Here is a 27,996-nt window from a genome sequence, read left to right as displayed (position 1 = left end):
AGACAATGCCCAAAAGCCGTTTCTCCTCCAAGTAAGGCAGCGGCGCAGAAGGCAATTTGGGTGTTGACTGTACCAGACCAACACTTTCCTCCTTGACAGCCAAACGGGACAACTTTAACGCACATCCCATTGCCATCATTCTTGCTTTTGCTTTCATTTCCACAACTTTCTTAGCATTCTCTCTCACCTTTTCTACCTTTTTGGAGACAACCTGTTAGTTTTTTCCACTTCCAACTTTAGAGCTGCCGCTTTTTCCATTCCTTTCATTAATGTCACCGAAGACAATGGACAATTGTCATGGTGACCCATCGCTGTGTGACCTACGGTTCGACAAAAAGTGAGTGATCGGAGTGGTTGGTGGTCAGGATTCCAGGAGTTATGACAAGGATTCGAGTTATGTCGTAAACCCCAGAAACTTTGACATTTGTCACTTTTGCCCAATCCCCATAGTGTTAATGCATCGTCTACAACATAAGGTTCATCGCTTGTAAAAGCATCCTTTTCTCGTTTTCATTTGCCTTTTTTTTTCTTCGTCCCCTTGCATGTTGCCAGAAAATGAACCCAGATTTTGACCTGCCCTCAAAATTGGTGACCTTCTGACCTCTCTCGACGGCGTCAACAATGCCGTGATCTTTTGCTATGAATAATTAGCAAGGAGCATTATGTTTCTACTGATACTAAATGTTTTTTTCTCCTCCCCATTTCATATGCCTACAGTATTTGAGCCCATTTCATTTCCCTCCCCCGATTATTTTTGCTCATTTTATCTCTGAGGTGAAATGTCAAAAATGTGCTCATAGCATCATTACAAAAGTTGTTTTGAAGGGCGAACAGGTTCATTATACGTATTTTTAAAAATAGCTTAAACAAAAGTATATGGTGATCGGCCACCAACTTGACAAACTGGGGTCGTGGGCTCCACCCTCTTCATACTTGTAGTTATGGAACCCGCACACTAGATGGCAGCGTGCACTTGAGTATATCAAATCAATTCCAACGAACGCGGTTCACATTGACACGGTCACAAGTTGTCAGAATTTTCACTTTGCCTTTTCTTCTCCTACGGGTACATCTCGTTAAAATAGAATGCAGTATGTACAATTTATTTCAGTACTCATACGTTAGATGCAGTGAAAAAAACTAAGGAAAATTGCTACATTAAAATTTTTCATAGTTTCTTGATAATTTATGTAATCTTGTAATTTATAACAATTTTGAGTTTTCCTTTTTTGTTACAGAACTATTTCAATCAATCAATTGTATTTAACTAAATCATGAAATATTTCACTCAAGTGTATGGAGTGCATTTCTATGAATTTCACTTTTTGAATTGAATTACCTCACTAAATTGTCTGATAGTATTCTCATTTATTGAACCTGTAGATATATTTCTTCTTCTGAAAAAATTGCTGAAATTAAGGACACTGAACAAAATAAAACTCACAACGGAACATGATACCTATCTGCAATACCATAAAGTTTTATTCCCTGTGTTTTCATCATAACCCCCCCAAAAAACCTAAATGTGTGGTTGATGTAAAGTGAATCAATAGTTCCATCCATCCATTTTCTTTAACGCTCATCCTCACGAGGGTCGCAGGGAGTGCTGGAGGCCTATCTCAGCTGTCAACGGGCAGAAGGCAGGGTACACCCCGAACTGGTTGCCAGCCAATCGCAGGGCACATCGGGACAAACAATCACACCTCGGGGCAATTTCGAGTGTCCAATTAATGTTGCATGTTTTTGGAATGTGGGAGGAAACCGGGGTGCCCGGAGAAAATGCACACAGGCACGGGGAGAACATACAAACTCCATACAGGCGGGTCCAGGATTGAATCCGGGACCTCAGAACTGTGAGGCCGACGCTTTACCAGCTTCACCACCATTCCACCGAATCAATAGTTTCAATGAAAAGATGAACACACATGGTTAAGCTGACTTTTCAAAAACTTGCAATGGATGTATAAAACACCAATAACTATTGACAAATCAGGATAGGAGGTGTTTGGGAAAAAAAAAAAAAAGCAGTCCCATCCACTGATTAATTGATGCTGTCAGCAGTCGACAACATATCTGCAGAATTTAAAAACAACTTCATCAAAAAAACAATGTCTTTGGCAATCTTTGAAATTATTTTCAGAGATCATTTATAGCTTACGAATAAAAACAACAAACCGAAGCAGCCACGTTTGGTAGATGCTGCCGAGTTTCTCGAGTGACAGGGGCTTCAGATATTAAATGATGATTTGGTGACGATAAAGCCAGAATCAGCGTGACTTCGAGGCACAAAATGAAGTTTCCTATATGACTTCTTCATGTGTGCAGCTTGAATCGGAAAGAACTGGTGCACCAGTTGTTTGTGTCACAACTAAGCATGGTGCGCTCTGTGAAGGTCACGTTCCCCTCCGCATCAATCAGGATAATCGTATTGGTCCTGAAATAACAAACAGTATAAAAATACAAACAGGAACAGGAACCGGGCACATGTTTTTCACTTAATTTGCTTCATTGGACGTGGGGATGGTTGTGTCAGGGACTGAGCCTGCACCTGAGCCCCAGCCAGGGGGATGCTTTGTTGATATCTGGGCTTAGTCAGCCTAGTCACCAACCTTGTGCCATAATCAGGAGTGCGAACGCACACGGCTGACACAGCCTGGATCATGGACTTGCTGCAACCTTCACCTTGGCTCTCTTGAGCGGGATCAGGTGAATTCCTGATCAACAGACACAAGATGCAGAGTTAGGGATTCGGCGCTGCAGCCTTATCAACAAACTACGTTTTTCATGTCAACGTTTAGGCATTTTATAACTTCACCTACACACTGTGGTCAGAGGTATTGGGACAAGTTGCGGTAAAGATTCCAGGAAGGGAAAAAAGAATTTTCTGCAAGATGTCATATAAGATTTTGATGTGTATGTGGGAACTTTGTACTCCTTTGTAATTGTTTAAGTACAAAATATTTGGCAGTGGAAATAATGAAGTTGCGGATGGGTATATGTGACGTTATTGCTTGAAAAATTAACTGCAATACAAAAGCTTTAAAAACACAACCCAAGTCCTCATATTTATGAATTCCTTGGTTCTTATGTATTTTTAATCTGTTTCGTACAGTTCATTACACAGTAATCTAAGGCTTATAAAGCCAAAAACTTTATAAGACCCCTGCAAGCATTTAGATACCGATATTGTTAAAAGATGACATTTGAATACAGTTTAAATGATTGTGTTCACTTGCTCGTATTGTGTTGTGGTTTGTGAACGTAACGGTTTCCACGTACAGCTCTTCATTATTAAGCACAGCCAGCAGCTCTTGCACCAGTCCATCACTGGACAAGGGCTGGTTGTTGACGACGCTGGTGAAGTGCCGCTTGCCTTGCAGGAGTTTCTTCCACGGGGTGTCCAGAAGGGAATTACTCAAGCTGTAGATTCCTGTAGAGAGTCACATGCAAAATATGCCACAACAACAACAACAACAACAAGTAAAAGTGAAAACAGTTTGAGCAGCAGCCATTAAATAAACAAACAAACAACAACAAAAAAAAAAGATACAAAACAGACCTGCTTTTAGACGCATGGGTTCCGTGCTGCCTCTGTTTCCATAGTAACACACGTGATCTTGCTTGGCTCTACATTGGATATCATAAATAAAAGTAGAAATTTTATATCTTAATGACAGAGTTGCTGATGTCCTTGAATGTCTGCTCTGAAAAAGACAGTATAGTTTCAGATCTTTACCAACAACAGTAAATGGAGAAAGATTATCTTTGAAGGAGCCGCCACCTAATTTGGAAATTAATGAAAATGAAAAATATCGGCCTCCTGCACAGAGAAAGCTGGGATAGGTCCCAGCACTCCCGTGATCCTTGCGAGGATAATCGAGTCAGAAAATTGATATATACAGTGAAGAAAATTAGTATTTGAAGACACTGCTATATTGCAAGTTCTCCCACTTAGAAATCATGGAGGGGTCTGAAATTTTCATCGTAGGTGCATGTCCACTGTGAGGGATATAATCTAAAAAAAAAAAAAAAAAAAATCCAGAAATGACAATGTATGATTTTTTTCAATGATTTATTTGTGTGATTCAGCTGCAAATAAGTATTTGAACATCTGTCTATCAGTGAGAATTCTGACACTCAAAGACCTGTTAGTCCGCCTTCAAAAGTCCACCTCCACTCCATGTATGATCCTGAATCAGAAGCACCTCTGTGAAGTCGTTAGCTGCATAGAGACACCTGTCCATCCCGTACAATCAGTAAGACTCAAACTTGTAACATGGCCAAGACCAAAGAGCTGTCCAAAGACACCAGAGACAAAATTGTACAACTCCACACGGCTGGAAAGGGCTACGGAGAAATTGCCAAGCAGCTTGGTGAAAAAATGTCCACTGTTGGAGCAATCGTTAGAAAATGGAAGACGCTAAACATGACGGTCAATCTCAATCGGAGTGGAGCCCCATGCAAGATATCACCTCGTGGGGTCTCAGTGATCCTTAGAAAGGTGAGGAATCAGCCAAGGACTACACCACAAGACTTGGTCAATGACCTGAAAAGGGCTGGGACCATCGTTTCCAAGGACGTTGGATGTTGGACATATTTAGAAATCTAGAAACATACAACCGATGGCAAAATTGACACAAATCTGCTTAGAAAGCACGTGAGGACTTGCAGGGGGACATATTTCAGCTGTGATGAGTGAACAGCAGGAGGTCAAAGCCAGCGAGGAGAGGCACAGGGAATGTGTAGAGAAGAGCAGACAAAAAGGCTTTTACTGATCTTGGAGAGTGAAGTAATCGGCATGCTGGCTGGGAGACCTCTAATGAACAGTCCTTATGATCGAAGGAGGAAAGCAGGCTATGTGGAGTGTATTTTCCTTAGGTTAGGCATAATTTATACTAGATCAGTAGTGTGACACTGTAAGCGTGTATAGATCATGTAGAATTCGATTTTTTTTTAAAAAACAACATTCATGCATTTTAAGATGTTGCTGTGATCACAGAAATTTTGTGTCTCTCATTTCAGCCAAACGGAGGTGAATTATACCAGATGTTTTTTGAGGGGCTTGGTCTGCTCGTGGTTCAGATACCATTCACCATGAATGGATGAATTACAAACAAACCTGTACCAGTACCTTGTCAACACACTACATCCGAAAATAATTTCTTATACCCCCCCCCCCCCCACACACACACCGTTATTATTAAGATTGTACAGGGACCACAGTGGAAAAACTGGTAGTTCTGCTGCACCACTTTAGGGTTTTTCTTGCTCAATTTGGTGTTTTTTTTCCATGGTATTTTTATTGTAATTATTGACATATTATTATTACAGTTGTTCTACAGTAACACTGATATTAAAAGAGATGGCATACTGAGGTCAAGTTTGACATTGTCCTGTAACTTTGTGGGGACTACAATGAAAAATGTGTTATGTAACATCAATCAAAAAATATTTAAAAAAAAAACAATGTAGGGAAATGCCATTCAGCGATCCTCTTGGTTATAAAACAGATGCTCATAAAAACAACTGATATGCCAATGCCAATATTATTTTAATTCTTGCGGAATTTCCAAACTGTTGAATGTGGTGGGATGATGACATTTTCTGCTATTAAAATGGCACACACGCTAATTCATTTCAAGCGAACATTTAAAAATGTGTTTATTTTCCTTTTATCACAAAATTTGCAGCCATATTACGCATCTTAGAGCAGAATTGTTTCATTCTCATTTCTTATTGTTTGAGGCTGTATTAATCAGCTACGTAATCAAAAGCCGATTTTTAGAGAAACAGCCAAATTGTGTGCACATAGACATTTATGAAGCAGGCCTTCTTCGTTGCAGACACCATAGAAGATATGGTGAAATATTGCCTTGGTTTTTGGTTGGTTCATTGAAATATTGCCTTGGTTTTAACTTGAAAATCGGAGTGACGTGAATGGGGAGCTATTGGAAATTGAAATGGTTCATTATGCCTTGATCACATAAAGCAGAGCTCATCTCAGATGATATGACTGAAATATGTATGAAGTATATGGCATTATCTCCACTAAGGCCAGGAAACCAGTGGCTCTCAATGACTAAAGCATTTGAGTGTACAACACTGAACATAGATTATTAATCAAGGTTGTCATGCCTGAAAAAGCAAGACAACCACAAGCTCCAGATGAGTCACAGCCAAAGAGTGGTTTCTTTGGGGTTAGGAAATAAATGTACACGTGTATAGCCCCAATTCCAATGAAGTTGGGACATTGCATTCAACAAATACAGAATACAACCTTTTGCAAATCATGTTCAACCGATATTTAATTGAACACATCACAAGAACAAGATACAGGTGAACAGGCTAATTGGAAACATGTGGGTGCCATGATAGGGTGTAAAAGAGCTTCCCTGCAATGCTCATTCATAACCAAAGATGGGGTGAGGTTCACCTCTTTGTGAACAAGTGGGTGAGAAAATAGTCTAACAATTTAAGGACAATGCTCCTTAATGTACAATTACAAGGAATTTAGAGATTTCATCATGTACGGTCCACAATATTATCAAAAGAAATCATTGCATGCAAGCGGCAAGGCCAAAAACCAACATGGATTGTCCGTGAGCTTTGATCCCTAAGGCGCAACTGCATCAAAGACTGACATGAATGTGTAAAGGATATAGTTTCAGAAATCCAATGTCAGTAAATACAGTTCGGCGCTACAGCTGTAGGTGCAATTTAAAACTCTACAATGCAAAGCAAAAGTCTTGTATCAACAACACCCAAAAACGCCACTAGGGTCTCTGGGCCTGAGCTAATCTCAGATGGATTGATGCAAAGTGGTAAAGTGTTCTGTATTCTGGCGAATCCACATTTCCAATTCATATTGGAAATTGTGGACGTCGTGTCATCGAGGCCTAAGAGGAAAAGAACCTTCTGGACTGTTATGGATGAAATGACAAAAGCCAGGATCTGGGATGGTATGGTTTGTATTGTATGTTTGTGGCAATGGCATGGGTAACTCCTGGATGAGTCATTGCTGTTCTTTGGGGGTAATCTTTGTAGGCTCGCCACTACTGGGAAGGTTAACCACTTTTTTCTTTCTTTCTTCATGTGCGGATAATGGCTCTCCCTATAGTTCCCTGGAATACTAAAGCTTTAGAAATGGCTTCTGTATCCCCTTTCCAGAATGAAAGACGTTAATTACTTTACTTCTCCTCTGATCTAGAATTTCTTTGAATCATATCATTTTGTTGCACCCATTTTAGATCTTTTGTCAGACTTGATTATTTTTTTCAGGACAGATTCTGTTTCAGGGATTTCTTTATTGAACAGGTCTGATGGTAATTGGGCTAATATAACAATTTGAGAAGGGGGTAAATCAGTTTTCACAGCACTGCAATTATCAAATAGTATTGGAAGAGGAAGTAAAAAAACATTTCTCTTCAACTTCTATGCATAAAAGCTTCACTGGTGGAAGTGCCCCTAGTACATAACTGAAAATAAAGAATTACCTTTCAAGAGCAAGATCTATTGAAAAAAAATAGCAAAGAGTAGATTTGTGGCTGCAGTTTAGGAAAATGTCAATTACTCCGGCATTCAAACATCAGCAAATACTTTACTCACTTAAACTCTGCTGTGAGAAGGTTGAAGCCATTATAAAGGTGACCTTCTGTTGAGACCTTCTTTAGGTAGGAGTAGCAGTCCAAGTCCGTGTCTACAAGGTAATTGGAAACAAGGAAACCTGTGGATGGTAATAACAGATTGTAATTGTATTACTTTGAAAATTATACATGGAATAAAAGGAGGAAACATCCATCCATCCATTTTCCGAGCCGCTTATTCTCACAAGGGTCACGGGAATGCTGGAGCCTATCCCAGCTGTCATTGGACAGGAGGCAGGGTACACCCTGAACTGGTTGCCAGCCAATCACAGGGCACATGGAGACAGACAACAGTCGCACTCCCTATCACACCTTGTGGCAATTCAGACTGTCCAATTCATGTTGCATGTTTTTGGGATGTGGGAGGAAACCAGAGGGCCCGGAGAAAACCCACGCAGGCATGGAGAGAACATGCAAACTCCAAACAGGCAGGGTCGAACCCTGGACTTCAGAACTGTGAGGCCAATGCTTCAACCAGTCGCATCACCGTGCCGCCCAAGGAGGAAACAAAAAACAAAAATAAATAAGCAAAATAAATATAACCTCGTCCTTGGGCATCTGGGTTGGGTCGTCCTTCCAGGTAGTTGGTGATTGCAGCTAGCTTTCCGTTCTTGTTGATCCCCAGCCATGATCCTCCTTCTTTTCCAAATTCCAGGTCTAGACCTAATTTGTGGGGTATTAGTGCAAGAATCTTTATCATACTCCCCCCCCCCCCGAAAAAAACCCCAGTGCTTTGACGTGTCATAGCCATAGCATTTCTATCTATAATTGTATTCATATTTCCCACAATTATTTTATAATCTTCATCCATCTATCCATTTTCTGAGCCGCTTATCCTCACGAGGGTCGCGGGAATGGTGGAGCCTATCCCAGCTGTCATCGGGCAGAAGGGGACTGGTTGCCAGCCAATCGCAGTTTTATTAATGTTCCAACTATAATAATATAAAGCTGGTTTCCATCACTAAGTGGAATTAATAAGTAACTACTTTGAAGGATCTCATCCCCGACCTGGTGAGGGCACGCCACCCTTTTCTGACTGAGGACCACAGTGTCGGATTTGGAGGTGCTGATTCTCATCCCAGCCGCTTCACACTCTGCTGCGAATCGCTCCAGTGAGAGCAGGAGATCACGGCTTGATGAAGCCAACAGAATCACATCATCTGCAATGAACAGTGATACGATGCTGAGGCAACCAAATCGGACACCCTCTACACCTCGGCTGTGTCTAGAAATTCTGTCCATAAAAGTTATGAACAAAATCGGTGACAAAGGGCAGCCTTGGCGGAGTCCAACTCTCACTGGAAACGAGTCCGAATTATTGCCGGCAATGGGGACCAAAGTCTGACAGCGGTTGTACAGGGACCGAACAGCTCGTATCAGGGGGATTGGTACCCCATACTCCCGAAGAACCCCCCACAGGACTCCTCGAGGCACACGGTCGAATGCCTTCTCAAAGTCCACAAAACACATGCAGACTGGTTGGGCGAACTCCCATGCACCCTCGAGGATTCTGCCGAGGGTGTAGAGCTGGTCTGCTGGTCTACTGTTCAACGGGCAGGACGAAAACCACATTGCTCCTCCTGAATCAGAGAATCGACTTCCCGACGGACTCTTCTCTCCAGTACCAGAGTAGACCTTACGAGGGAGGCTGAGGAATGTGATCCCTCTATAGTTGGAACACAACCTTTGGTCACCCTTCTTGAAAAGGGGGACCACCATCCCAGTCTGCCAATCCAGAGGCACTGTCACTGTCATTGCCCATGTGAGAATTGAAGTCCCCCAGTGGAACGATGGAGTTGCCAGAAGGGGACCTGCTTGGCGTCTCTCCCCGTGGGCAACTCCAGAGAGGACCAGAGTCCAACCCCTCCAAAGAGGAGTGGTGCTAGAGCCCAAGCAGTGCATAGAACCGAGTCCGACTATATCTATCGGTGCATAGAGGAGAGTCCGACTATATCTACTCGGAACTTCTCGACTTCACACACATACTTGGGCTCCTTCCCTGCCAAAGAGGTGACATTCCATGTCCCTAGAGCTAGTTTCTGTAGCTAGGGATCGGATTGCCAAGGTTACTGCCTTTGGCCACTGCCCAGCCCACATTGCGCCCGACCCATATGGTCCATCTCACAGGTGGTGAGCCCATGGGAATGGGGACCCATGTTACCCTTTCGAGCTGTGCCCGGCTGAGCCCCATGGGTACAGGCACGCCTTGGAGCCCCACCTCCAGGCCGCACCGAGTTCCAAAATCTGTAAATGTTGTTGTATGACCATTTCAATAAAGTACAACCAAATCAATTTGTTACATTGATAGCATGCATGTACGCTAGCATATGTGTTGAGCATGCATGCTGCTACCACTTGGTGGCACTCACGAAGCAGTGAGAAACAGTTGAAGAGTTTGTTTTCAAAACGCGACATAGGCATTTTTTTCAGATTTACGAAACTCGCGCCAAAATTATCCAGCTCCGAATGGTAGTTATCGGGATACTCTGATTTTTGTTGAAAGTGCGACATATCGTTCTATATCAGCCAAGGAAGATCGCGTTTTATTTCAAAATGCGACATATCGAGATCTTATTTAGAGCAAAATGCGACAATTTCGTTCAATCAGCGTGCGCTGCTGAAGCAAGCAGCATCCAATCAGAATTCGTCTAGAGGGAAGTTCCGGTATCTTCCACATCATCATCCAAAATGGCTGCACCCACGTTTGAGAGAGATGCTAATGCCGAGTTTGATTTTATGTACGAGACACCGGAGAGAATGAAGCTGGGAAGGAAAAGAAACCCAGCGGAAACGGGTTAGAAAAGAAGAAGCGCTTGCTATGATAGTAGACCCTATTTTTTCCTCTTTGTGAAGTTGACCTATTGTTTCCTTTTTTATCACATTTGGATTTTCTTTTACATGAATTCTATTTTTAATAGAATCTACTGATGTGTGAATCAGTCATGTTTCTTTTCTACTTATGAATTGAAAGAAAATAAAGACTTTTGATCTTTGTAGATTGTTTTTGTTTACACTGAAAAATATCCAGTACAGTCAGTAGCAAACCTTTTCATTGTTTTGCCATGTGATACATTTTACCATGTTATTTTATTTGGATCCTTGGCATGCATTTTTGTCGATTTTATCTTTACAGTGTTTCTTGCTTTCAAGCTGAACTAAGTCTTGTATTTTGTTTATCAATGTTTAATAATATCGAATAAATGAATCAGGGATTGTGCTGGTTTACTTGCAGGCTGTCCCATTATGATTGTGTAATGCTTGAATAGTAATTTAGTTCAAAATATTTCACCAACGATCATTAATGAATGAATAAATTTTTATAATTCTATGCAATTTTTTTTTCTCGCCATTTTTTTTATAAGGAAAGTTATCGGCTATGACTTAAGAAAAGTTGACATTAAAAGGAAATCAACACCCTTGGAGTAGACTCAATTTCTGTCTATGAGCATTATGAATACTGTTATTACTACTACAGACTAATATCCTATTCTGCAGTGTTCTTTCCCCCGACAGCGACAGCTATAAATAAAATCAAAAGAAAGCAGACTCAATGAGTCAGATTTCAAACAGTGAATTTGTGAGTTTGAAACTGATTTCATTTTGGAGATGTGTGTTAGAGATCGACTACCTATTTTTTTTCTGCTGGTATCCCTCGCAACCCATATTAACCTTGGTAGACTGGTTTGAAGCAGTTTACTTTCTTAATGATCTCACATCAACTTATAAACAAAATTAATCAACTGAGTGACGCAATGCCTGCAGATGTCGGATTGCAGAATCGCAGACAGATACACAAAATTACAATGATGTAAACTCAGCCTTTCCAAGACCTCATACTGAACAAACAAACAGTTTCTAAATAACTGAAAAACACCTTTTTAAAAGAAATTCCCATTTTTTCATCTCCTTTTTCAACATCTGACATTAGTGAGCTAATTGTGACTGGTGACTGACCCTTATTTCTGATACCTAACTCTCTAAATGTGGTGGTCATGGTCTTAAATATTATTTTAAAATGCTTGAAATGTTGAAAGGCAAATTGTTTTCACGATTGCCTATCAAAAGCAACTGATTTTTTAAAAAAAATACAGCTGCTCCTGAAGGTTTAAGTCGAAATTTGGATATGTCTCACTTTGCCAAGAATAGAATGTTTGGATATGTCTCATTTTGGAGAAAAAATGAAATTTTTCATCAAAAAAACTCGGTGAATATTAAAGCCAATATTTTTTTGTAGTATGGTGTTTAGTTACTTTTTATCATCTCTTTCCATCCTCCAATAGTTAGAAACATAAATTGAGTTTATTGTTTTCACTTCAATACCAAGCCCTTTTCTCAAAATGAAAAAAACGGATATGTCTCATTTTGAAAACAAACTCTTCAATTCCACTTTTATTTATGTAAGCAGAAGAACAAGCTTACATCCCCCAAACTGACACATGTAGGCAAGACATCAACAGTGTAGCTGCCATAAGTGTCAGTTATAATATTTGAGTTAATTTCATTATTTATTTGAATTCGATGGTGAATTATAGTAAAGAAGAATTTATGTTATTGAAAGAAAACATTTCTTTTTGTTCATTTTTATATAGCGGACCCTTGTTCAATGTTGTTGGTGTCAGGACACTTATTTTGGGACATTTCCTTTACAAAATATACTGGGAGCAAAGATTTGAAGGGAGTTAATTAGAAAGAGCAAGAGAAGAAAGAAGAATAACTCTGTTTGGTTAGAAGGTCAATGAGGTGTCTTGTTTGTGTTTTGTCATTTATTTGTGTATTCATATTACACAAATATATTACACATGTATTTGGTTTCTTTTGTATGTAGTTCTTACGGCATTTTTGGAATCTTTGACATTTTGGCATCAAAACCTCTTGTCATGTCGGCATATTAGCTTGTTGATGTGCTAAGAAAGCCTGTGGAAAAAGAGCAACCTGACCGAATGGGAGTTACAGTGTCAATTGAAACACAAATGATCACACCACCACTCCAAACAGAATAGCACAACAAGCACTTCCCAGCATGCTTTGCATTCCCAGCATCCTTTGAGGGAGTGTTTAAAGTGCATGTTTTGTGTCAATTGATCCCTCCATACAGGGCACTTAACCACGCCTCGTGAAGTGACGTCACGCCACGTGCGCTGACGTCAGACAAACAATTAGCAAAAATATCAGCGCAGCAATAAAAAAATAGAGCGAAACTGTCCAATTTATCTGCTGATTTCTCACTCGCATTCTTAGCTAACAGTGAAATATCGTTGAAAAGCAGACAGCAGGGATTCAAGTATTTCAGCGAGGGGTATTTACATGCATATCGACAGAGAAACCATTGATATTAGCGCAAGATCTTTCCAGAGTCAGAGGAAGACCGAGAAGCCACATAATATAATATATTATAACCCAAAGACGAATTCGTCATTGACAGTTTCCTATTTTCGTGATACCTATAACACTTGTGTGGAGAATCTGTATATGTATCTGTATAGCCGTTTGTGAACCGCCGTATGAAGGAAAAGAAGGGGAGGCTTGATTTACAAGTTGTTTCTCTCGTTTTCTTTGTGTAACGTCACGCGCTCCCCTCAATAATTATTCTTTAATTAGTGCCGAACCGAGTACGACAATCACTACTTTAGTGTCCTCAAACATCCTTCCTTCAGTCTTGGTGTCTCGGTGCACGTCGAAGGCTTTTAGGACTGCGAGTCCGGTTTAGCTTAGCTAATTAGCCCCGAACAATGGGACACGTTTGTGCAGTCAGATCATCGCAAAATATCGCTCAACACAGATCAAGTGTGAAAATCATTCACACGTAGCTATATTATGCAAGCGAAGAACTGCTAATTCATTTATATGAGACGTGTTGAAAATCAAATATAGGACTTACCTTCGTCCAAACATATCTGTTATGGTTGATGGATTCAGTTGATCATGCGGTCTTCTTCAAAGTTTTATCCATCAAAGACATTTTTCGTACTCTGTCTTCTGTTCCGGTTGATTTTAGATGGATTCATTTGATGATGCGGTCTTACACAAAGTTTGATCCATCAAAGACATTTTTCGTACTGGGTCTTCGGTTTTGGAAAGGGTACAAATTGAACTCCACCAACTAGCCTTTCAAGATACCTGTCGTCACTATTATAAAGTCCGTGACTACACCTCTTAACCATATCTATTGTTAAAGAACCCAAATAGGCGATAAAACGCCAACAGAAGCTATACTGGACCATCCAGCCAGCGTTGTCTGAGATTTGAGTCTGAGATTATGCAGATCTCTGGCCTCTGATTGGTCAGTGACGCGGATTGCGCAACATCCACGGAGGGGTCAATTATTCCTTCAGTCATTGTTTTGTGTTATGCTATTCTGTTTACTGTGATGTGATAATTTTAGTTTCAATATGACACCGTTGAGTGTGAATGATGTAGACCATGTGTGCTTAATGCGTTGATCGCGATCAAGTTTTGGCCAATTGAGTGATGGCGTGCCCAAAAAAAGACAGCCTATCATCCATCTCGTCACTTGATTCAGGTGTGGCAGATGAGTCGATTGCACGCACATAAAGGCGCGTTCTAGCAAGATGGCCTCCTATTTACGGTCTCTCTTTTCCATTCTCCATGGCAGTCACGTTGACCCACTGTATAACTACTGAGCATCATCATTACATCAATGGGTATCCTTCACAATAGCAAGTTACTTAGTAATAAAACCTTAGTCCAATTCTACCACTACAGAATGCAGTCGTTTACATCATAGCATGGTGATACGTCACAAACTAAGTTGCTAGGGCAGGGGTGTCAAACGTACAGCCGTGCCGGAATCGGACTGCCAGGGGGTCTAGCACAGTCCACGGACTAAACATTACATTTCATTGTACATTTAAAAAAACCTGCAGTTCCTGATCTAGCCGCTGGGTCTCTATCTTATGGTTCCCGTCACACCTTGACGTTCTGGCCAGCGTCCTATAGCGTTTGAGGAAACATTGGTAGTCGCCCATGGTCGCCGGGATAGCTCCAGAGTAGTGTTGTTTACACGCCAGTGAACGTCAATGACCGCTGGGAATCGGCGGAGAACGCCGGTCCGAAAAAAAAAGTTTTGAACATGCACAAAATTTCTCACCGAGACCAGCGTTCATCAACATTTAATTTTAAATGCTGCAGAACGTTCAAGCACATCCATGGAACGTTTTACCAAGGTTCGCCGAGTGTTGCACGCGTTTGCCTATCGTTAGTCAGTCGTAACTTTAGCTTTACTTGGTTGTTACTTAATCGTTTGCTTTGCAGTGAACGACTCACTGGCAACCTGTCTACGCCCACTGAACAATCCCCTAGCGTAGACAGTGTGTAACCAAAGTGAAACGAACGTTGTTTGGCGTCCATTGAGCGTCATTCGAGCGTTTCCCGAACGTCCATGCATATGGGTATATAAACCGATGCTTTGTAAAAGCAAGGTCCAGTTAATATTAAGCTACAGTAGAGAGCACCTGCTATGGAAGATCCAGAAAGCAGCAGTTCGTTTTCGCGGAAAAACTCCACCAGACTATCCTCAACAGGCTGGTCCAGGATCCTGCAATCCTTTCTCTGCTTCTTTTGTCTCTTTGTCGGACCGTCCTCACTGGGGTTTGCAAGGTGTTTAGGGTCCCCAGGGGGTGTCACATGGTGCCTGACTTCGCGGACGTGCTCTTCCTCCTGCTGTTTTTTTTTCCTCCAAACACATTGCTCGTGATGAAAGAGGCTTAAGCTTTCTTACTCGCAGCACTAGTTGCTGAAGTCCACGCTCTAACTTTTTTTCTTCTCGACGGCATGATGCTCAGTGTTCTAAATCACGACAACAACTGAAGTGACGATGAACTTTTCCAACGTTTTAGTGCCGGTTCCACTGTAAAAATTACACACCAGCAAAACGCTTTTCTGTCGTTATTCACCCAATGGTCACACACACAATACACTCGTCTTACATTGACAAATCGCTCGTCGCGCCCCAATGACGCATTTGCACACGCTAATGGTTTTTAGGGCTATCTTATTTGGTTGCTGTTACATGCTTTCCGTGGGTTGGATACGCTTTTTGTCCGTTAGACACACGTTAATCACACGCCACGTGTCATCTGCGTTTGAGAACGCTGAAAAATAGAACGATTGAAATGTTCAGAGGACATTGACCAGAACGTCATGTTGTGATGGAGCCTTTAGGCAGAGTAGACAACATGACACACTACACTGCCACAGAACATACAGCTGATAACAGCAACATGGCTTCTGGGTCTGTATGTGGCATTTTGTTCTATCCTTGGATATTTATCTACTTTTTATTTGGCACTGACACCCTCTTCAGCAAAATGTCTTAGCCAAAAAAGAGTAAAGTGGACTCTGAGTGTCGGATTTGAAAAGAAAAATGTTAGTATGTGTGTTCTGAATGTCATACCAGGACGGCACTGACTGGCGGAGACAAATTCCTTGTGTGTTGTTACATACTTGGCCAATAAAGTTGACTCTGATTCTTTTCTTAATAAGGCTAGATCATAAGATATTTTGTAAAAGGTCAATTAATTGAAATATCAGAATCAGCTTTATTGGCCAAGTATGTAACAACACACAACAAATTTGTCTTCGGCAGTAAATATGAAGACTTATGTGTTTCTTTTTTCCACTAAAACAAAGACAAAAAAACCCCCTCAGATTTATTGTTACTTCTATGTCTTTACGCTATGGGTTTGTGCATCTGGGTCCCTTGAGATCAGATTAGACCATAGGCAGCCCCCAGACCGAAGTGAGTTTAACACCCCTGTATTAGGGTCTTCGCCCGTGGCAACCCTGGGAGCACATCACTCCTACACTCATCCATCTCAACAGGGTCACAGTCAAGTCCCGCATCACATACAAAATCCTGCTCTTTACCTACTAATCGCTCCATGCACTTGCCCTCCCACTTCGCAATACCAGTATCTTCATGTCTGGGGTCTGTAGTAGATAAAGAATCTTTTAAGATTAAAAATCCTTGTGTGTACCAGGCCTTAATTGTTTTTGTACACATTTGCACCACTTACAGTACAAAGATAGAATTAAAAAAGACATGCGCCTGACATGTGATACATAGTATTACTCTCTTTGGAATCATGAAAAAACAACAACATATAAATCAACAAATGTGCTTCTGCTATTAGACATTCTCTGACTTCTCATGTCAGGGGAGGGGAAAGGTCATTTAAGTCCAGTGCATTTCCTGGTGATCAATAACGAAAGACCAATTAAACTGACAATGAACAGTAGAGCTAAATGATCTTACTGCTTTAAGAGTGAACAAAAAACTAGCCCAAATCCCGCTGGGAGCCAAAGCTTGGTTCTCTTCTCATCATGCTATGTCTCCTTCATGCCCTCCCCCCAGCCTCACGAATAGGGCAGTGCCATTTATTCCTGTCACATCACATAAAAGCAGACATCAATTAAGGACCCACGTCTGAAGTCCTGGTCTATTATAAAGGGGAGAAGAAGACTGATGAACGTGGATACTATCTCTCCATTTGCTCCTTCAGAAGAAAGAAATGATCGATTTCTCCAGCTTTAAAGGCCATAATCTGTATTGAACATTAGTCAATGAACTATATTGTTAAATATGACAGCGTGATCATTAGATTCTGGGGTGCAAGAGAGACTATTCCTTCATGACTGTAGTTTCCTGAATGGGGCTAAGCTTGATGCATTCTTCCTCGTCTTCACTTGCATAAAAAGTAATCCGCAGACGCACGTGTTGTGTTTAAACTATTTTGCCCGACTGTCCATATTTCCACTTAATGTCTGCCCATCCTTCTTCTTCCGGTTCACTACGTCACCAATACGCATCATCTCTGTAGGAAACCTCAAATGCACATTTTGACAACCACAGCTAAAATCTGCCATTGGGGAAAGATACCCTCCAAATGTTCAAGATTTTGAATGAATTGCAAAAGACAAGTGGGACAAAATTATTACCTGAGAAGTGGAAAAAGCCTTTTGATAGGACACGTTAGGAGGTTGACATTGCTGCCAAAGGGTGTGCAATCAAATGTCAAGGGAGTGGCAATATTGCTGCAGATCCCATTTTATGTTTGTTTTTCCTTTGAAATTACAATTGCTATATTTAAAAAAAAAAGTTGTATTTGTTAATTTACTTTGGACTTCAAATTAAAAGATCCTGTTCATGTTTGGTACATTTCCATTTATTTCAGAAGATATTATACCTGTGATGCAAAAAAATGAAGGACTGCTTAAAATGGTGAGCAAGACTGGAAAACAAAGAAGGAAGGAGGAAATTCTGGCAATTATTAATAAGATTGAATTTGTGGCTATGACTGCAGTGCTGACAACTTGAAGCATGGCGCGGGAGATTGACATATGGAACAGTACAGTGTCTGCAGTGATGTAGACTTTCAATCCGTTGTAATAAAGAGTGAGCCAAGTCCAAAGCCATAGCTCTCAATTTACCAGTCGATCTATGTTCCTACCCTCCATATAGTCATGAGCTGTGGGTCGTGACCGAAAGAACAAGATCCCGATAAAAGTGGCCGAAATGGGTTTCCTCCACAGGGTGTCCAGGCTCTCCCATTAGAGCAGTGGAATCAAACTCAATTCACCTCCTTGGGGCCACTGGAGGTACAATCTGGCTGAGACTGGGCCGCAGCCTCGGCGCACATACACGCAATTTAAATGAGAAATTTAAAAAAAAAAAAAAAACGTCTTTTATATTAATTCACACAAAATAAGATTAGCAAGGAAGCTGGTGTAAACAAGTTGTGTGCAAAACTTATAAAATTATTCACGGCAACACCACTAACTTTCCTCAATGTATATGTTTCTCTGCTTTAGCAAGCCTGGTCGATGTCACGTCCCCGAGAGCCACAACCCAACTCTGATATGCATGTTTATCAGCTCCCCACACAGCACTGTAAAAGTGCCATTCATATAAACATCAGGGCCGCACTATCATTTAACTTTCATCATAAGGTGGGGGCCACAAAAGATCATCTTGGGCAAATTACCTGTGGGCTGCCAGTTTGAGATCCCTGACACCTATTAAAGTACAAAGTCCATGTCCATGGTCCAAGCCGCTTATCCTCATAAGGGTCGCGGCAGACCCAGTGCCTATCCCAACTAAAATTGAGCAAAAGCCAGAATACATCCTGAACTGGTCACAAGTCAGTTGCAGGTCATATTTCAACACCATCACTGAGCGGGAACTTATCCCACGCTGCCCGCACCAAAGTCAGGCTTGTGTATCACTACACCATTAGTGACTTAAAGTACAAAGTCATTGTTAATAAATCTAAAAAAATGCTTTAAATGTTTGAAAGTCTCATATTTCAGCTAAACATATCACACCACTATGCTTGATCCTGGTGACACTGTTGAGATACAATACTCATCATAGGTAATTTGCTTTCATGAGCCGCAATTAATTAGAGTGCTTTCTGTTTCTGAATCAGTTGCCAAAGGTGAACTGCCCAAAAAAATTACTATACCAAAAATAGCATGTTCCAGACTCCAGAGATGTGTCCTTTCTCTCCCCTTCTTTCACACAGGGCCATATACAGTACTATGAAAAAGTATTTGGCCCTCACCAGATTTCTGTTTTTTTTCCTTTTTGCCTATCGCACACAAAGGGTTCAAATCATAAAACCAATTTTAATATCCCTCAGAGACAACCCAAGGAAATGCAAAATGCAGTTTTCAAATGACAATTCAATTTATTAAAACACACACAAACACAAAAAAACCCAAATCCAAAGCTTTCTGACCCTTGGTGAAAAAGTAATTGCCCCCGCAACCTAACAACGGGTTGTGCCACCCTTTGCTGCAATAACTGAAATCAAGCATTTCGATAATTGATGATGAGTCTAACATTGCTCTGGAGGAATTTTGTCCCACTCTTCTTTGCAGAATTGTTTCAACTACGCTGTACTGGAGGGTTTTCTTGCATGGACTAGCTGTTTGAGGTCACACCACAGGATCTCAATTTGATTTAAATCTGGACTTTGATTTTGCCACTCCGAAACCTTGCTTTAGTCATTCAGAGGTAGACTTGCTGGTGTGTTTTGGACCGTTGCTTGCTGCATGATCCAAGAGCGCGTTTTAGGGCACAAACTGAACAGAAATCAAAAATAAAGTGTAACCAGTGTGTATTAATACAGCATCTACTAGTTGCGGATTTTCATTATCCACGGGGGTTTAAGGAACGTAACCCCCACAAATAATGGGGAAACACTGTATAGTGCCAGTTAAGGGTTTAATCTGTTCATTTGTGCCAAATATTTAATATTTGATCAAGAGTAGTTTTTGTGAACAGAGACTATGTGTTTTGTTTTTCTTCATTAAAAAACAAAACAAAAAAAGAGATAGTTTTTGACAGTAAAGAAAAGAGGATTGCTGTTAATAAAGACCTGAACTCACTATCTTTAAAAAGCAAAGAACATGTCCAAAACCATGGTGTTCTGATAGATTCTGACCTGACTTTGAACAGTCATATCACATCAATTACGAAAACTGGCCTTTGTAATCTGAAGAACATATCCAGAGTAAAGGTTTTCATATTTCGACCAGACGAGAAGAAGCTCATCCAAGCTTTTATCTCAAGTAGACTTGACTATTGTAATGGTCTTCTGACAAAAAAAAAAAAACAACAACAAAAAAAAAACCTTCAACATCTGCAGCTCCTTTAGAATGCTGAAGCTCAGGTTCTGACCAGAACAAAGATGTCAGAGAATCCATCCATCTTCTGAGCTGCTCACCCTCACAAGGGTCACGGGAGTGCTATCCCAACTATCTTCGGGCGGGAGGCGGGGTACATCCTGAACTGCCAGCCAATCACAGGGAACACAGTAACAAACAACCATTTGGACTCAAAATCACACCTATGAGCAATGTAGGGTCTTCAATTAATGCATGTTGTTGGGATGTGGGATAAAACTGGAGTGTCTAGAGAAAACCCAAACAAGCACGGGAAGACTTCCACATAGGCAGAGCCGGGATTTAAACCCCAGTCCTCAGAACTGTGAGGCAGAACCTCCAAAAAGTCATGCATCTAGTCAGTGAATGAAAGTCCTATCTTGAGCACTGGTGACCATCACACATTTTTTTCCTCATCATACAAGTGACGCAATCCATTGTTGTCATAGTCGCCACGTTTATCAGTGTGTCCGATCACGTTTGAGTTGACTAGAAAAAGCCCAGTGATCATAAAAAATGGGATTTGGTGGTATTGCAATACAAGAGTACTCTGACAGGTCAATCGGGAAAGACCTAAGTTATCATCTAGTCTGATCCAGGCATTATGCGTTGTCTGTACCAGATGTGTTTTTTTTTTGTCCAAAGCTGCCATGTCTTTATTCCATAACTTTATCAGTGATCAGATAATTACAGTACGATGTTTAAAGACAAGTGACAAGGCTAAAAATAAACTAGGATTCAAATTTTATGTCCACAATGGTGACGTGAAGTAAATGTCTTTTGTAGAGCTTATAATGACGTTGATCGGATAGGCAAATTCTGAAATTAAAACTGATCAGCATAAAATGCTAATTATTGCCCGATTCCGATTAAACCAATTCGGATTGGTGTAAAGTCTACTTGTGTCACTTCTTTGAATCCTCTACCATTGGTTACATTTGTAAGATACAACAGTAAGTTGTTTAGCCAAAACTAAATTTGTTTTTTTAATGCATTTTGCTGGGCAATAGGTTGATGCTCGTCTAATACACAATGTAGGCATTTTAAGTATTTTTCACAAGTATACACTATTTTTTTTTACAAGTGAAGAGCTTGTTTTCGCTCACTTAAGGTAGGGCATTTTTTTAGTTTGACTTTAAAGGGGAAATCCAGTGGTTTGCATGAACAATGTATCCAATAGGTCATGTAATAGGTACTCTATTTTGACAATGTGATGTTAAATCCTCTCTCATTTAATAGTGTTTTAAGAAGACTTTTATCGACAAATACAAATTTTCAGGGGCGCTGCCATTTTCGCGGTGACATGACCTATGTGGGCGGATGTGATGTGTTACATGCCGTTCCAAATGCTTGATTACATGGGACACCATTATGCCCAGTGCTGATTTCTCTGATTTATCCTCATCTGATGAAGAAATAGCAGTATGGGTTGATCAGGAAGATGGAGGAATACTTCCATACAGATTTTAACCTGTGACTGTAAATAATGTTGAATATTCGGATGGTTCTTCGGACGGAATGATGCGGAGTCTGACTACTCAGAGGCCTACGCACGGGATATAAGTGCATAAACAAAGGCCCCCTGGAGCTCCGGGGCGGCAGCTGTGGATGGTTCTCCGGATGGGAATGATGTGGAGTCTGACAAGTGAGCTCCTGCGGCAGGCTGCGAGCCAGGCTTTGGCGGCGGTGGCCGTTAGCCGAGCTCCGGCATCCGGGGAGGCCGTTAGCCGAGCTCTGGGATCCGTGGAGGCTGTTAGCCGAGCTTCGCCTCTCCGGCTGCCGAAGCTCGCTCGTCAGACTCCGCTTCATTCCCCTCCAAAGAACCATCCGCGGCTGCTGGCCTGGAGCTCCGGGGGCCTTTGTTTACACACTTATGTCGCTCGTAGGCCTCCGAGTAGTCAGACTACGCGTCATTCCCCCCGAAGAATCATCTGAATATTCAACATTATTTACAGCCACAGGTTCAAATCTGTATGGAAGTATTCCTCCATCTTCCCGATCAACTGATACTGCTATTTCTTCATCAGATGAGGATAAATCAGAGAAATCAGCGCTGGGCATAAATGGTGTCCCATGTAATCAAGCGTTTGGAAATGGCACGTAACATGTCACATCCACCCACGTAGGTCATGTGACTCGCAAAAATGGCAGCGCCCCTGAAAATTCGTATTTGTCGATAAAACACTATTAAATTACAGAGAAATTAACATCACATTGTCAAAATAGAGTACATATTACATGACCTATTGGATACATTGTTCATGCAAACCACTGGATTTCCCCTTTAAAAAGGTGTTTACTACCTTACCATTTGAAAATAATACCATTTAACACTCCAATTGCAATAACGTGATACCATTACATTTTTGCTGAAGGTTACAATACCAACAGAATCTAATATGGCCCATGCTTCAAGTACAGTTAGAAACACAAAAAAATGATCAAAATAAACATATGCTCTGTGTTTTCCACTAAAAGAATCCATAGAAACCTTGGTGTATCTTTGCTGTGGCCTAATGGTATAGAGTATAACCACCTGATTGGTGAACTACTCTTGAGTTTCTCGGTTCGAAGATAAAATGACTTACCACTGAGGATGTCACTATTGGTCCCCCAAAAATCTGCAGGCTTTGATGGTCTGTTGTAGAACTCATCTCTGTTTGCAGCCAAAATTAGCCTTGGGGGAGAGCGGGGATCTTGTTAGTCTCTTTGCTGATTCAGGAAGTCACTTACGAACATTTTTTGAGTGAATTTTACATATGCATCATCACTGCCCCACAAAACATTGTTTCACCTTTACATCATAATAGTGTATCCCACTTCAAATATTTTTCTTGGCATGGGAGTATCACAACGCATTATATTAGTTTTTTTAATCAATTGTGCAACATGTACATTAATTTTCATGATAATGTCCAAAATGTTTCAAATCATTGTTCAGTGCTGATATCATGCATACTGTACACAATAGAAAACTATACAGTCTCATAGCAATTCTTTTCATGACTCACTCACAGGCATCAGTCATGACACACTACAGAAAATATATCAGCTGGAGGGAGTGGACTGGACATACAAATCATTTTATTATACAGTACTTATTCTTCTATTTATAATAAAGTCCATGAATAACTTTTTTCCTATGAATATGTACAACACAATGTGTCTCTATTAGCACACAAAGAAAAAGCTGTTTGGAATAGTTGAACAAAATAGATTTCATTAACTACTGTGTAAAGAAAATGGAGAAACAAGCACGCAAAACACGCATACACACCTACACACATTGTATCCATCCATCCATTTCCCGTACCGCTAATCCACACCAGGGTTCCAGGTGTGCTGACACTTATCACAACAGATTTGGTCCAGGAGGGGAGCAACACCCTGAACTGGTTGTCGCAAGGCACATATAAGCTTACAACTATTGGCCTTCACATTCACACCAATGAGCTATTTAGAGTATTTCATTCATCATTTGTTAGTATCTAAATTGAAAATACAGTAGGCGGCATGACCTTTTAGCGTGCAATGCAAACGTGTGCACTACTGCACAATGAGCCATCTGTACGAGTTAGGGTGTGATGTGGAGACCGGCTTTATATAAATCCCCCTAAGGCTGAGAGCAAACGTCCTAACTGGACAAAGTCCATCTCTGTCCTTGTTTGTGGGATTCTGACCCTGCCTAAGGATATTAGATCAAAGGTGTTTGTGCACTGACTCAGACATCAACCTGAGGAAAGGTGAAACAGTGTGTCCTCATTCAGTAACAACAGTGCTATATATAGACTACGAGCTGCTACAGTATTGATGTGTAATTAAGACTGTTGCATACGTAAAGGTTATAAAAGAATATATCAAAGTGTTAATGCAAGTGTGACCCATTATATCAGCCAAGAATACAAAAAAACCCAACATTGATCCTTACTTGACTCATGACTAATCAGTCATGGTGCTGCATGTTCACATTGAATTTCCGACCAATGATTAAAAAAAAAAAAAAAAAAAAAAAAAAAAAACTCATTTTCCAACAACAAAAATGGCAGATCAACTCCAACGCTCCGAGGTTCATACCCATAGCACAAAATGGTGAAAATAAGATAACTGAGGTACCGTAAATTTATTTGTGTCCACCAGAAAAATGGCCTGAAGATTTAGGAAACTGATTCTCTGATGTGACGCGTTTCATTTCCCTTGTGCTCACCAAATAGGAGGAAAAAAGTTCTCCATACAGGTTGCAATTTCAATTTCTGCTCATATGTGATTTTGCCCACCAGGCCTGCTTACACTTTGATCTTGTGTGTGGCATCATTAAAGTTTGCTTTCCAGAGCAGCAAAAGCTCACATTGCACCGTGCCGACAACCTATCATGATGTGCCTTTGATGCTCGGCGGTTGACCTCTAGTACATCAGCTGATCTCTTCTCAGCAAAATCTATATTTCTGTCTTCCAAGATTAATTAGGGGCCCCAATGCACTCAGGTTCTTAGGGGTCAGTACATTTCATGGGCCTTTAAAAACAATATTCCCCACCCCTTCAAAAACCAAACGGGCAAACCCTAACATTGCGTTGTGCTATTCAATATACCGGCAGGTCAACACTACTGAAAACATCAGCCATTTATCTCGCCATCCATTTTGAAAATGTTGTTCAGGCTCACATTTAGTTTTGATCCAAAATCAAATTAGATAACCGGCATGGATGTGTACCACAAGGTGGCCTCTAATTGTATATTGTGTGTACGGTATGTATAGTCATGGGGAAAAAAAAGTAAGTAAGTATGTTCATTTTAATGTGTACTATCACTAAATGTATATTAAATGAATAAAAAAAAGAAATGACAAACATTTGCCAAAATAATATTTTGTCCTATTAGATGTGAAACCTTAATTGTATTCAGAGATTATGGTTACTACCAAGAAAACCATGGAAAATCACTAGATATCAGCTCTTAAATCAAACTTACGAGTTATTTTGGCTGTCATTTTATTTTTCCAGACAAAAGTACGTTTAGTGATACCAGGAACTGAAAACGAACAAGAAACTGAACAAGGGCTAATAGCACTAATAAAGTGGTACGTCTACTTACGAACAGCTCTAGTCATGAAAAATTCATGTTACAAAATGCCACCTTGCAAAAATATTCTCTCTAGTTACTAAGGAAAATTCAGGATACGAAAGTAAAAAATGGGCGCTGGATTTGCAGCCCCCAAATTCCACTGAACGTAAACATCCTGTATCATGGGTTGTGTGGCGGGATAGAGCTGCTGTCCCATTGGCCATCACCGTAGCATCTTCCTGGCATCCCATTAGTGAGGAGGGATGTCAGTTTGTGTTTTTTGAAAATTTGTTCGTCTTTCTTCATCATGGGCCCTGGAAACTTTAGTGGATTTAAGTTGTGTGCTTGTGTACGTTCGCACGAATGTTTTCTCTCAGCTGTCAAATGTTTACCTCCTCTTCTGTCCCCCACGATGCCTTTTGCTTGCCACTCACCCTTCTCTTTGCCAAATGGCAAAGGTAAATGAACATAATTTTGTATTATTCTTTACACTGTGTACTTTGAATGCTTATTTTTTTGGCTGGGGGGGGTGTCTTAGAACAGTTTAGACTATTTACATGAAAAATGTGTTTCCACATGAAAAATTCACATTACGAAAGGACTTTCTTGTGCATAGATAAGTTTCACGGTATTGCATTTACCACATATTATTTTGAAATGTCTGGGTATTTAACAAATACAACTTTGTTCATTCAACTACAATGTTTTATTTTCAAGCAACATTACACAATATTGACTAAATTAGGAAGTGTATTGTGTCATGTTTAAATAAACATTAAAAGTCATTTTTTTTCTAAATAAAACCAAGTAGTGCATTAAGTGTCCAAAAACCTGCCGCTAAACAATAGCTACATTCTGGAAAGAAAAATCAATAAAATTTTGAAAATATCAGATTTTTGAACTGGGAGTGAAACCAAGCTTCGAAGATATTCATCTCCAACCAACGACTTCAGCCATAGTGCTGTCAGACTAGCTATTCCACAAAGCAAAATGATTATACGCCACTAATTCAACAGGAACAGATATAATGTAACCTAAATACATTTTTTTTTTCAAACTCAGTTTGATCTGAAAGTTCTCATTTTCAAACATCATGACACCTGTGCTTACTCGGAACTATCATTTTGAATTCTACTGGGCATCTGAATCTATGTTAGTTTTTGCATTTTAAGAGTTAATATTTACTAGTTTGAATATAATTAGGTACACTTTTCCCAATTTTGCGGTATAGCCTGATGACCATGGCCTTAGTATTTACCTACGGTGCCTTATAGCGCCACCCTTTCGCCATGTCTTCATTGCACGGCTGCCCGTATCGTCTCCTTCTCTTTGGGATGTGCTAATTATAATAGGTATACAAATTTACAAAATAAAAATAAAAGTGTAATATCACCTGTATGCAGTTTTTGATGCAGGCCGGGGGTCAAATTTTATAAAAATGATACACATGGATGTTGTGGGAGATTGGCGAAAGGCTTTTATACAGTCCACACAGGGCTTCAAAAGTTGGTCATATCTGCCAGAAAGAAAATAACAGCAAAGGAAACAAACATTTGTTCAGGGTGGTTGGGTTTAGGGTTCAGGGTGGTTGCGTTTAGGGTTTGGGCGTAAGGTACGTAGTTTATTACAGTGATTCCCAAACAGTGTGGCGGGGTACATTAGTGTGCTGTGAGCGCTGTTCAGGTGTGCCATGGGAAGTTATCCAATTTTATGTAATTGCTAAAAAAGCATTTATTTCCAAGAAATAATGTATCTTTATTAATTTATTTATGCCAGTGAGGCACAATGACAGACATCATAAAAATCCTCTTCGATTAAATGGCAGGAAGTACATACACAAAGTAATTAATCTATCCATTTTGGTGACATTTACTTTTGTTGCTGTGCCGTGGGATTTTTCAATTGTAAAATATGTGCCTTGGCTCTATAAAGGTTGGAAATTATTAGGTGTTCAACGTGCAAAATTTCACTATAATTACGTGGATGGAATAAAGCTGACTATTTGGACCTTGTCAATAGGAATTGATTTATCGGAGCACAGAAATGACCACGTTCATTTTAACTGATGAACTCCAATCACTATCAGTATGTTTTGTAGTAACTCATAATACTGCACATGCTGTGGAACTGGTAGCAATGACCCAGCCAACAGGTTTCATTGTTTTATCCTTCTTCACGGACAGATACAGCAGCATTACACTAAAAATACAGCTGGCTACATGTTACCTGCTCACAGTACAACTATAAACTAGGCTACACGCATATTTTCATAGCTTTATAGTGTTATTTTGAACGGTCAAATGCACCAGCTACCATTAGCAAGACAAGAGTCTGCTACCGTTCGGCATTTCGGAAAAAATAAAGCAAACATGAATCTGTCATCCTGTGAGGAAAAAGTTTCGTAAATCATTACTCACTGGTGGTCATCTTCACGAGTTGCTCGTGAAGTTATTGTACAACTTAAACTGCTTTGCACTGCTTGCCTGGGACAGTTTAAGACAGCGTTCTCAAAGAGGAGCTCGATTTAGTCACGGTGGTGTCCTTCATCGTTGAATCTAGTGTGACGGGCTCGATTAGCGTTTGTCGTCTGGGACCTCGCCCGTCTTT

At 40.5% G+C, this 27,996-nt stretch overlaps 1 protein-coding gene across 3 annotated transcripts; it reads right to left on the bottom strand.

Moving 5' to 3' along the window:
* Positions 1-1,429: 1,429 nt before the first annotated feature.
* On the bottom strand, positions 1,430-27,996 carry tango2 (transport and golgi organization 2 homolog (Drosophila)). 3 transcript variants are annotated; one of them, XM_061816548.1, is made up of 9 exons: positions 27,807-27,996; positions 26,783-26,905; positions 22,919-23,007; positions 8,187-8,306; positions 7,606-7,723; positions 3,560-3,627; positions 3,280-3,430; positions 2,549-2,714; positions 1,430-2,434 (listed from the first exon to the last, which is right to left on the bottom strand). In XM_061816548.1, exons 2-9 carry the CDS (start codon positions 26,836-26,838, stop codon positions 2,411-2,413), a joined length of 792 nt encoding a protein of 263 aa, XP_061672532.1. In that variant the 5' UTR covers positions 26,839-26,905; positions 27,807-27,996; the 3' UTR covers positions 1,430-2,410. The 3 variants fall into 3 exon arrangements, with proteins under 3 accessions (XP_061672532.1, XP_061672533.1, XP_061672531.1); XM_061816547.1 differs by having other exon boundaries at positions 1,435-2,434; positions 2,610-2,714; positions 27,807-27,993; XM_061816549.1 differs by lacking the exon at positions 8,187-8,306 and having other exon boundaries at positions 1,432-2,434; positions 2,610-2,714.

The sequence above is a fragment of the Syngnathoides biaculeatus genome, chromosome 4 (assembly GCF_019802595.1).
Source record: "Syngnathoides biaculeatus isolate LvHL_M chromosome 4, ASM1980259v1, whole genome shotgun sequence".
Classification (NCBI taxonomy): domain Eukaryota; kingdom Metazoa; phylum Chordata; class Actinopteri; order Syngnathiformes; family Syngnathidae; genus Syngnathoides; species Syngnathoides biaculeatus.
This window is presented reverse-complemented; position numbering and strand designations above follow the sequence as displayed.